General features: G+C 47.9%; 3 protein-coding genes across 5 annotated transcripts in view; 1 reads left to right on the top strand and 2 right to left on the bottom strand.

Moving 5' to 3' along the window:
• The window catches only part of LOC122981346 (nuclear factor 7, ovary-like), a 504535-nt gene that overhangs the window by 64214 nt on the left and 427942 nt on the right, over positions 1–12379 (bottom strand). The window lies entirely within an intron of this gene.
• Positions 1–12379, bottom strand: part of LOC122981338 (E3 ubiquitin-protein ligase RNF123) — a 147791-nt gene that overhangs the window by 38103 nt on the left and 97309 nt on the right. The window lies entirely within an intron of this gene.
• Positions 9109–12379, top strand: part of amigo3 (adhesion molecule with Ig-like domain 3) — a 3955-nt gene continuing 684 nt past the window's right edge. The window contains exon 1 of the mRNA XM_044350029.1: positions 9109–12379. This exon is cut by the window's right edge and continues 684 nt beyond it. Coding sequence (XP_044205964.1) covers positions 10290–11921 — 1632 coding nt within the window. The 5' untranslated portion in view covers positions 9109–10289 and the 3' untranslated portion in view covers positions 11922–12379.

Genomic DNA, 12379 nt, shown 5'->3' with positions numbered 1-12379 from the left:
GTCTACAGAGACTGATGCATTCTGGGTTGTTTGTAGCATTAATGTTGCTATGCTAGCGAGTTTCTTCTGGTGTGTCCATCATCAGGAAGCTGCTACGATGGATCAATAACTCTGCTGTCCAGTCGTTACTGCAGCTGATGCATCGGGACGGAGGGTCACACGTACTCTCATCTACAGTATATTTATATTTATCGACATACTAAACAACATTATTATTTTTTGTTTCTTTCTTCAATTCGGCGTCCTGTGAGAAATATTATTCACGTCTCATTACAGCGACTGATCAACTATTGAACTGATAAAACAGCTGCATGACTCGTGTTTTAATGTTGTTGTTCAACATCAGAGAGATAAAAACTGTGCGTCCTAGTTTTAGTTCAGTGTCTGTGGAGCTTCTCCACTGATACATCACATCACAGACTGTATATAAGACAAAATATCTCCTTTCAGGGAGCGGCCATCTTGCTTGTGCGCAGTAGAGTCGGGCCGTCCCGCTGCCCGACGAAGGTTTGAGAGCGGCTGTCACAGCTGTCAATCATGACGTCAGACCCCCTTTCTATATCGTCAAATAACTAATTAAAAACAAACTTATAAGAAAAATCAGCAAACATCAGCGTGATAAGAACTTCCTGAAATGACAGAAACCATCTTTGGGAGAAACGTATTTGACTTTGATTTTTTAGTTTGGTTCATGTCCCATCCGCTAACATGGAGGGGGCGGGACTTATGACCTATCCTGCAGCCAGCCACCAGGCGGCGATCCAGATGTTTTGGCTTCACTTTTGTGGAGCCGTCATGACGTCCATCTTTATATCCAGTCTATGCATCAGACACGTTTAGCTCCAGCTGCGTCTTCATCATCCTCACCGGCGGAGGATTTAGCTTTAGCTTTAGCTTCAGTCTGTTAGCATGACATCATGTATGTAGCCATCAGGTGCAGATTTATGACACTTTTAAAATAAGTCAGCATTCAAAACTCAGCTGGAGACGATCGACCGACTCATGGAGCTGATGTTAGCTCACACCGTGTCCGAGCCGACTGAATTCATGAACACTTCTTCTTCTTCTCTCCGTTTTGTTCCTCAGTCCAGAAGTTGCTACACTCGAGGCTTCAGAACGGCAGTTCACAAACCAACAGGTGACGTCACGGTGACGACGTCCATATTTTTTTCAGTCTATGGTTACATAAACTGTATTTGTACTGTCAGAAATGTGTAATTTAGCCTTTAATTGCATTTGTTTGTTTTGTTTTTGTATTTTGGTTTAATTTATGTTGTGTGACTGCTGAAGCATTTTCATTTCCCTTTGGGATAAATAAAGTATCAATAAAGTATCAATCTATCAATCTATCTATAAATCTATCTATATCTATATCTATATATCTATCTATTTATATCTATCTATATCTATCTTTATATCTATCAAACAGTTTGATTGACAGTCGTAGCAACAGTAACTAAGGGGGGCGGGGCTTCAGTCAGCGTGCTTTACTTCCTGCTGAGCTCTCTCTCTCTCTCTCTGTGTTCTTCGCAGGACTCCGACCGGGACACACGGTGACATTTTCCTGTAAAATCTGCTGTGACCTTCTCACTACAGCCGCCGTGACACTTCACACAGAGACTCCTCCTCCTCCTCCTCCTCCTCTGTCCTTCATCCTTCATCCTGTCCTCACTTCCCCTCCTCCTCCTCTCTCTCTCTCTCTCTCTCTCTCTCTTTCTTTTGTTTCAATAAGACAATACGTGACTGACAGCAGCTTATCAAACTATCAGCCTGACTGGAGGACGGCAGCAGTGGGAGAAGCATTCAGATCCTTTACATAACTAAACCAACAGAGAAATAAAACATACATGTAGTTTCCCTCTGAAACGTAGTGAAGTGGGAGTATAAAGTAGTTTATAAAGTAAAGTACTTGAGTAAAAGTACTGGGTTAGTACTGGGTTAGTACTGGGTTAGTATTGGGTTAGTACTGGGTTGGTACTGGGAGCAGCTGTAGAGAACATGTTGTAAAGAGGAGCAGTGAGTCACAGCGTTCAGGCTGAAATGTCAACGTCCTGTTTCAAGCCAACAACACGTCCATTGTTCTCTCCTCTTTAATTAGAAACCAACAAAAGGGCAACGCGTTCAGATTGACACGGAAAATTATACAAGCAGCAAATAAACATGACTTCAACATGAATGAAAAGAAAACGTTTGTTATGTGAATAACGAGCAGAGAGACAGTCATGTGACTGACGGTTTTACATCTTTATGTTCAATAATAAATCTACACATGAACATGGCTACTGATGTTTTAAATGAATGAAATGAAGAAATGCTGATCAGTGGCTCTGACCTCTGACCTCTGACCTGCTGCTGTTTCCATCTAAAGAAACATTAATGAGTCAATTGAAAGAAAATTAACAATTAATGTTTTCAATCCTTCAAGAAAACAATGTGACTGTTGTGTGATCGCAGCTTCTCAGATATGAGGATTTTATATAATTATTAACTGAATATCTTTGTGTTCAGGACAGTTGTTCAGATGAATCAAGATATCTGAACCACAGACAGGACTGAGTGACTTCCAGACCAGTAACTCCCCGAGGCTGCTGTTAACATCTGGACCCACCGAGGTGCCGGTCCAACAACCTGACCCTGATATGACCAAAATCTCACCATACAGCACATTTTCTGTAAATTCAATGAATAAATATTCATTAATAAGGCCTGTTTCTGTTTACATGTTACATGAATCCTCCTGCTGACGGTGAATCTGTGCTATACGGTGTGCTGCAGGTAGAAGCTTCAGCGCTCTGCTGTTCTTTCATCCGTAGACTCTCCTGTACTCTCTGACATGACTTTTGTGCAGGTGGTAAAGGAGGTTAGAGGTGTTTGACGAGGGGACCGGTCTGCAGCCGTGTCAGACTTTTCATACCCAAACCACGTCCATACGACAGAAGTAGCCCCTCTCTTAGGTACGAGCTCGTCGTCGGACTCCTCCATGTGTGTTTATGTCGTCTTGCCTTCGTCCTTTGACTCACATCCGACTGTGCGGAAGAACAGAAAGCGTCATCAAATGATGAAAGATATCGCAGTTAAGAGTGTGATTTGCGACACCACGATATAAACGATATAAAATGAAACGATATACATTTTTCTATCGTCAAACGATATGTATCATCATGTTGCACAGCCCTACTCTGAACGAAGACCTGAACTCTTCACACCCAGCACACACTCACTGATCAGCTCCTCCATCCTGAGGACCTTCATCTCCTCGGCTGGGTCCTGACAGGCAGCATCACCGCCCGCTACGGCAGCTGCTCCGCCCGCTATGGCAGCATCACCGCCCTCTACGGCAGCATCACCGCCCTCTACGGCAGCTGCTCCGCCCTCTACGGCAGCATCACTGCCCGCTACGGCAGCATCACCGCCCTCTACGGCAGCTGCTCCGCCCTCTACGGCAGCATCATCGCCCGCTACGGCAGCATCACCGCCCTCTACGGCAGCATCACCGCCCTCTACGGCAGCATCATCGCCCTCTACGGCAGCATCACCGCCCTCTACGGCAGCTGCTCCGCCCTCTACGGCAGCATCACCGCCCTCTACGGCAGCATCATCGCCCTCTACGGCAGCATCACCGCCCTCTACGGCAGCTGCTCCGCCCTCTACGGCAGCATCATCGCCCGCTACGGCAGCATCACCGCCCTCTACGGCAGCATCACCGCCCGCTACGGCAGCATCACCGCCCGCTACGGCAGCATCACCGCCCTCTACGGCAGCTGCTCCGCCCTCTACGGCAGCATCATCGCCCGCTACGGCAGCATCACCGCCCTCTACGGCAGCATCACCGCCCGCTACGGCAGCATCACCGCCCTCTACGGCAGCATCACCGCCCGCTATGGCAGCATCATCGCCCGCTACGGCAGCATCACCGCCCTCTACGGCAGCATCACCGCCCGCTACGGCAGCATCACCGCCCTCTACGGCAGCATCACCGCCCTCTACGGCAGCATCACCGCCCTCTACGGCAGCATCACCGCCCTCTACAGCAGCATCACCGCCCACTACGGCAGCATCACCGCCCTCTACGGCAGCTGCTCCGCCCTCTACGGCAGCATCATCGCCCGCTACGGCAGCATCACCGCCCTCTACGGCAGCATCACCGCCCGCTATGGCAGCATCACCGCCCGCTACCACCGGAACATCTCTTCTCCCCTCCCTGCAGGATGCCTCCAACACTTCACACAACAACAACGATGCTGCTGACGCCTCTGCAGTCACATGACCAAAACCCAAAGACTGAAGAGGAGTTTCTGTCCTCAGGACATCCGGATCCTCAACACACACACACACACACACACACACACACACACACACACACACACACACAGTTTGATTGTTTCCTGCTCGTTTTAACTCTAAACGCTGGTAGAATCTGCTGAGGATGTTTATTTAGTTTTTAGCTAACGTTAAGATTAATATATATATTTATATGGGTTCATCTTGCACTGGTCATTTTTTCCTGCACAGTCACTGAGCTTCCCTTCATTTCACTGCTTCTTCTACTTTATATTTCTGTGTAGGTGACAAATAAAGCTGCTTGAATCCCTGAATAAAAACACGTCTGTAGGACTAGATGACAGTCCACCATACATCAGTCTACGTCCAGTCTTCCTGCTCCTGTCAGGACAGAAGCTGAAACTAACGCAGGTCATCAGAGGTTTTATCTGCTGACTGTGTGTTGAACCAGTTACTGAACTCTGTTTCATCCTCAGAGCGTCTCACGTCTCTGCTGCTGTCATATAAAAGCTATAAATGTGAACTGTTTCACCACTTTGAGAATAATTTTGGGTTTGAGTTCAGACTCTGATACATACTGTAAACATCAGCGTTAAACTTGTTTTAAAGCGTCTTCGTATCTCTCAGATCGTTTGTTAAATGTGCAACAAATCAAATGCACAAAGTTTGATGAAGCAGCTTCTTGCAGCTGTTCAAACATCTGGAACAAACTGCACCATGTCAGACAAACTTCCTCTGTTTCTTTTAATGAACTCAACCTTTTATTTGCTCTTTACTGTTATCAGCTGTTTTTATTACCTGTATTATCTTTCTAATCTCCTGATGATGTCACCTCTTTTTATCTTATTAGTTTTTTATTGTTTATTGTTTTTTTGTTTGTTGTAAATCACTTTGAGCTGCATTGTGTGTTATTAAAGGTGCGATATAAATAAAGTTTATTATTATTATCATTATTATTATTAGGGATGCACAATATTATCGGCATGTCATCAGTATCGGCTGATATAAGCTCTAAAATGAAATATCGAACATTTTCTGCTAATTATGAGAGGCAGATATGTCGCCTCCACTGCCTGACTGTGTTTCCCTCCACCGACTGTTTCATCCTGACGGTCTCGGTGTTTCCTCCGTCAGACCTGCTGCTGCTAGCGGAGGCTAGCTGGCTGTGCTTCCCTCCGGTCATGCTGCAGCTAACGCTCCGCTAGCCTCTCAGCTAACGTTAGCCCCGGCTCTCCATGTGGATCCAACCGGAGCACCGAGTCCTGGTTTGTTATTCAGGTTAAATTGGGAAGAAGCAGCTGATCTGGACCGTCAGGGTGAAACAGTCCGTCGAGGAGCTGCTGTGTTCAGCTGCACAGATAGGAAACACCTCGGCTGACAGGATGTACCACTCTGTTTGGAAAAAAATCTTCTTCTTTTTGGTTTATAACGGCAGTTGGCAACCAGCGTATTAGGAGCATTAGCGCCACCTTCTGCTCCGGAGTGTGGACCAGAGATTAAATCCTACACATTAATCCTGTCTGTCTAATAAACTCAATGAAAACTCTACTGCTGCTCCCACTTGACAGGTTCATTAAAGTTTTAATGCTGAGCTACTGAACTCCAGTCTTCCTCAGTTCTTCCTTCATATATTGTCTTTATTGATCATAATTAGTATAATCTATGCTGCATGCATAATAGTCTCCTCAGCCAGCTGGAAAATAATATGAGCATATATCAGTATCGACCACAATGAGTTGGAAAAAATCCAATATCATGCATCCCTAATTATTATTATTATTATTATTAATAAGTAGAGTCAGTGTCTGTTTCAGCTGCTGTCGACATGAGAAGCAGCAGATCATCCTGCTGATAACTTCTATTAGAGTGAAACCATCTGAAGTAATGTTGACTTCATGTTCTGGGATCTGATGCAGGAAACAGTGTGTGTGTGTGTGTGTGTGTGTGTGTGTGTGTGTGTGTGTGTGTGTGTGTGTGTGTGATCTTAATCCCCTGTGACAGGAAATCAACATGAAACACACACTGTGACCGAGACACAAAGACAGCTCAGCACATTCACACACACACACACTTTTCTATCCTCGTGAGGACCTCAGTGACATCACGCGTGTGACGTCACCGTTTCACTAACTTGTAACAGCATCTTTTAAAGAGGACGTCCTGAAACCTCCTACATCACTTCTGTACTACTATAGTTTGTTTACGTAGCCTCCGGAGTCGGAGGAAGCTTCCTGAAGCTGACCAATCAGAACAGAGTGGGCTCATCAGGAGGCGGGGCCTTAAAGAGACAGGAGCTAAAACGGCCTGTTTCAGACAGAGGCTGAACTGAGGGGCTGCATAAAGAACCAGTAGAAGATCAATAAGGAGGTTTTAACTGGAAATCATGTAAAGATATTCCAGTATATAGAGCTGGACATGATTATCATATCGTATCTTTGTCTTATTGTTTGTTTTGTTGTTGTTGTCTTCATGGTGTCTTGTTGTTTTCAGTATCTCTCCACTGGTTTCAGAACGTCTCACTAGTGCAGCTGAGGAGGAGCCAGCTGGTGAACACGCCGCACTGACAGACGTTGATTCATGTTCACCGTCATAAATAAACTAATGAAATGAAAGGTGGATGAAGTGACGGCAGAGACGCAGAGAAACAAACCTAATAAACTTAATGTTTTACGGACAGAGCTGTGAAATGAATGAGTGTGTGTGTTAAACAGTGTTTGACACGACGTCGACTACAAGCAGAGGAACACTGAATGTGGCTGAAAATGACGAGTTTGCAGCAACGTAGAAGCCAAGAAACAAGTCAGAGGAAGTGAGAGGCATGCTGGGAGGCAGACACAGAGAGTTAGATCTCTCACTCTCACATGCATGTTACAATAAACACATAAACTACTGATGTTTTTATCATTCACAGGTATCCTGATCTCCTCATCACACCCTCTGAGGTCTGATCAGCACACTCGAACCTGAACTCTCTGAAGTTGTGGAAGATCATCGGACGCTCTAAAAGAGACTTTGACTGATGTTCTTTTCATCTATTTTTACCTCGAGCATTTTATTTTTTTTGTCTTTCATTAGTTTGAGACACTTTGTGACGTCTGTGTTCTGGGAAGATGCAGTAAATCAGTTTAACTTGCTTCCGGTGATTTCCTGACAGAAAAACTCCTCCAGAGAGGATGAAGAGGAAGACCCTGTTCCCTGTCAAACTGAATAAAGCTGATTTAAATCAGTTACACCTGCTCGCTCCCGGTCTCATAGTCCGTCTTGTGTCTGTATAACTAAAGGTCACATAAAGGTTACAGAATAATTATGCAAACGAGGCATCAGACATCTACAGGCGGGAGAGAGAAACATGATTTCTGTCTTTAAAACAGTCACATCTACAAAGAGCAGCTTGTTAGAGTGAATTCAATTAAGAGGAGTCACAGTCTGAATGTCAAGTACTGATGACCTGGTTCACTTTCAACAGAGACGTCCTCACTAGTGAAATACGATCTGAGCAGCAGAGTTCACGTCTTCAGGCTGAAGAAGCTTCAAGTGTCGCCGCCGGCCGCCGCTAGCTGCTAGCCGCTAGCTGCTCCGACTGCTCTCTACAAACACTGAGTCAACGAGTCATTCAGGTCTTATCAGGCTTTATTAAGATGTTCACACCAAACGCTGAGACCAGAGAGAGTTATTTCATTACACACCAACATACAAAACATCACCCCTGCAGACGTGACTTTCATGAGTTAATGACCACTTGGATTTTGACCAATGAGAGTCTTTGCACGCTGTGTGTGTGCCAACTCTACATTCAGACGCTCTAATAATGTGCTGGTGGTCATTTTGGAAATTATTGTTCCATTAATAAGATTTGAAGACTTCTAGTAGCTTTGATGTCTGCCGTGTTGGGTGTTGATTGACAGCTGTGATTGACAGCTGGCTCACCTGCTCCGGGACTATCGTCACTAAGTTTAATGTTACCCTGTTAGCACGGTTTAGCTAAAGATGGTGCTGATGATGAGCGGGTGACATCACACCTCGCTGTTCATCAACCACAGTATTAGATAAACTTTGACCTGATGATGGCGCTACAGGAAACATGAAGGTCTGCAGCTGAAAAACTTTGATCCAAAGTATCAGAAAAGTTAAAAATCTGAGCAGATGATGGTGCTCAGATATGAACAAGAATATGAATGTATAAACCAGATTTCATGACAATCCCTCCGATAGCTGCTGAGATGTTTCAGTCAAAACAGAAAAACGTCAGAAACAAGAGAGAATAAAGAGAAGAGACAAGATGAGAGAAGAGGAGGAGAGAAGAAGAAAAGAGGAGAAGAGAGGAGAGAAGAAGAAGAGAAGAGACAGTCATGCCTCTCATGTGCATCTCTCTCCGGCCAATCAAATTCCCTCTAGGATCCCCCTATAATGCACATGATGTGGTAACATAGACAGAGAGAGAGAGAGAGAGAGAGAGAGAGAGAGAGAGAGAGAGAGAGAGAGAGAGAGGGATAGAGAGAGAGAGAGAGAGAGAGAGAGAGAGAGAGAGGGATGTGATAGCAAAAGAGAAGCGAGAGAAAGAGAGAGGGAGACGATGAAAACAAGAAAGTGTAAGCGAAAGAGCTTGAAACAGAAATAGAAATAGAAAGAAAGCGACTCAGTGAAAAGAGAAGAACAGCAGGAGGAGGAGGAGGAGGAGGAGGAGGAGGGTCTGAGATGGGCGGAGGATGCTGAGGGGAGAGAGAGGAGAGAGAGAGAGAGAGAGAGAGAGAGAGAGGGAGAGAGAGGGGGGAGGGAGGAGGATTAAACCGGAGTGGAGGAGCTGGGAAAGCACCAGAAGCAGCAGACACAGCTCAACACTGGAGCTGAGAGACGACAGGAAGCAGAGACTGAAGCTCCACACACACACACACACACACACACACACAGGCGCGCGCACACACACACACACACACACACATCTGGACCCATCAGAGACACTCCCACACATCTGCAGAGGACCAACTACAACTTTTCATTAGCAGCAGTGTGTTGGAGGAGAGGAGCAGCTGCATGTTGGATGTTTGGGATTTCACACAGAGCTCTCTCTCATCCTCCCACCGCTGAAACACAGGAGAAGAAGAAGAAGAAGAAGAAGAGAAGGCACGGCTCTGGATGAAATGAGCCGGAGGGATGAGAGGGAGGGAGAGCTGGAAGCAGAAAGGATGCTGACTTCTTTTGGAAATCTGAGATGCTACAACTGAGAGCAGGCTCCTCCATCACGCCGGGAGTCGCTGAGTGAAGAGCAGCGAGGGAGGAAGATGAGTTTAACGTCCGTGTGAAGCTTTTGTTTTTCCTGCAAAACGAGGAATAAAAAGGCAGATTTGAACCTGCTGATAAAAGTATCTTGTTGTGGAGATACAGAGGTTGATTCTGAGTGATGGATGTTATAACTGAACACCTGGAGGAGCCTTAAACTTTTTATCTTCTTTATCTTTTAACTAAAATATTCATTTTTTTTTACCTTCGCTGCCCCAGGGTGCCGTATAAGAGTCCTTTTATTGTTTCCACCCTGCTGAACACGGAGCAGAAGGAATGTGTTTGTTTACACTGGAACACCTGCGCCTGTAGAGGGTTTTTTTTTTGCAGACACCTCTGGTTGGCTGCCACGCTGGCAGGTGGACGCAGATGCAATCACCTCATTCAACATTAACCGGGTTAGACGAAAAAACAAACAGCAGCCGGAGCAAAGCGAGCGACACGCTGACATTTAGTTTGTGCCCCTGTGGCTCAAACGCTGCAGAGTAAATGAGGATCATCTTACATGTGAGAGGATCAGGCAGAGTGAAGGGGTTGAGACATTGACACTGATACAGGACAAAAGATGATAAACAAGAGCATACAGAGCGCTGTGTCTGTTGATCGGGAGTCTTTTTATGTTTAAATGACATCAGAATGATTTGAATCACACAGCATGAAGGATGTGAAAGATCACTTGAAGCAGCAGTGAGGCTGAGTGTGTAACAGATCTGTGGCCTGCCGGTGGCATCATGGTGTCTGTTGGTTGGAGCGCTGCTTTTCTTCAGGGTGCGGTGGCTCCGGCGGTGCTCGCAGCAGCGCCGTGCTGGTGTTCCGCGGTCGTGCTGTTAGTGTGTCTGCAGCTCCCCCAGCTGAGCCCCGTCCACGCCGGGGGCCCCTCCTGTCTGTGCGCCTCGGACATCCTCAGCTGCACGGCCCTGGGTCTGCAGCGGGTCCCCGCGGAGATGCCCGTCTCTGCCGTCACTCTGGATCTGAGCCACAACCATCTGGTGGAGCTGGAGGGGGGCTGCTTCGGAGGACTCTCTCGGCTGGAGACGTTACGGTTAGCGCACAACCGGCTGACTACGATTCAGCCGGGGGCCTTTCGAAACGCTTCCGGAGCCCTGCTCAGACACCTGGACCTGTCGTCCAATCAGCTTCATGTTCTGGAGCAACACTATTTCCAAGAGCTGCCCGGATTGGAGGAGCTGTTGCTGTTCAACAACCGTATCGTCCACGTGGAGAGCAGAGCTCTGGCCGGACTGGGCGGCCTCCGCAGGGCCTACCTCAGCCACAACCGCCTCACCGACTTCCCCTTCTTCACCATCCAGGAGCACAGCCACCCTCACCTGTCCATGCTCGACCTGTCCTCCAACCGCCTGCCCAAACTGCCCCTGGAAGATATCTCCAACCTCCCCCTCGCGGTCCAGAGCGGCCTGTACCTTCACAACAACTCGCTGGTGTGCGAGTGCTCCATGTACGCTCTGTTCCGCTACTGGGAGCAGAGAGGATTCTCCTCCGTCAGAGACTTCAGGCAGGAACACACCTGTCTGGTTTACGGGATACAAAGAGGAACGGTGCGCTTCTTCCAGCACAACCGCTACTTTGAAAAATGCAACATGACCGTGCTGCGTCAGGCGCAGGAGGGCAGCGTGTCCGTCGGCGCCGGGAAGGCGGTGCTGCTGCACTGCGTGACCTCCCTCACCGGACAGCACGTGACCTTTCTCTGGGTGTCACCCAATCAGGAGTACGTGGCGCCGCCGGGGAACAACGGATCGCTAAAGATGTTCGCCAACGGCAGCTTGGAGATCGTGGCGGCGCGTGCAGAGGATTCTGGGATCTACTGGTGCATGGCGCTGGACCAGCGGCAGCAGCGCAACGAAACGCGGGAGGTCAACGTGACCGTGGTGCCGCATCACGACAGCGAGTCTCACGAGCATTTCAACACGGGCTTCACCACCCTGCTGGGCTGCGTGGTGAGCCTGGTACTGGTCCTCATGTACCTGTACCTGACGCCCTGCCGCTGCCCGCCCTGCCCGAGGGCCCCGCCCCCCGCCACCGCCACCCCAAGCCAGGGGAAGGAGGCGGGGACGGGCAGCGCCCAGTCCTCCATCCTCACCCCCACCCCGCCGGCCACCACCGAGGGCCCGGGCCGCAAGGTCAGTACCAACAAGCATGTGGTGTTTCTGGAGCCAATCAGAGAGCAGCAGAACGGCAGGCTGAGGGCGGGGCCGGGGGCCGGGGCGGTGCAGGGACACCTGGGGCCAGGTTTACTGCTAGGGCCGGAGCAGCACCCAAAGCTCCACAACCAGTCACAGCAGAGGGCGGGGGAGACGGACTCCATCATGTCCGTGTTCTCAGACACGCCCATCATGTTGCCATAGTAACGGGACGGACTGGCACTATTATCACCTCTTACTCACCTCCTCACCTCACCTGCACCTGCACACACCTGAGCAACAGGCAGACTGACCACAGCTTGATTTAGCTTTTCTTTGTTGAACTGCCGGAGAAAACTGATCAAGTGCAATTTAAGAGATTGAATACTGTTAATGAGATTTACATATTATTATTAATATCAGTGGCCAGGTCTGCCCTCTGACCCTACAGCCATGAACCAATGCACTGTGAAGGGATGGGCGACTGGAGAAGACATGAGAGAGACAAACAGACGTAGGGAGGACAGAATAAAACAGACCAAAGATAGAAAGATCAGGAAGTGGAGTGAGGAAGACCTCTTTAATAACAAGTTAGAGGAGAAAGACAAGCAGAAGCCGTCTGAGAGGAGCTGTCCCTTTAAGCACAGCTTGTACCTTTAATAAACATTTGCTACAGATGCCTT

Source organism: Thunnus albacares, chromosome 4 (assembly GCF_914725855.1).
Source record: "Thunnus albacares chromosome 4, fThuAlb1.1, whole genome shotgun sequence".
Classification (NCBI taxonomy): Eukaryota; Metazoa; Chordata; class Actinopteri; order Scombriformes; family Scombridae; genus Thunnus; species Thunnus albacares.
Note: the sequence above shows the minus strand (reverse complement) of the source record. Positions and strands in the feature narration are given on the sequence as shown.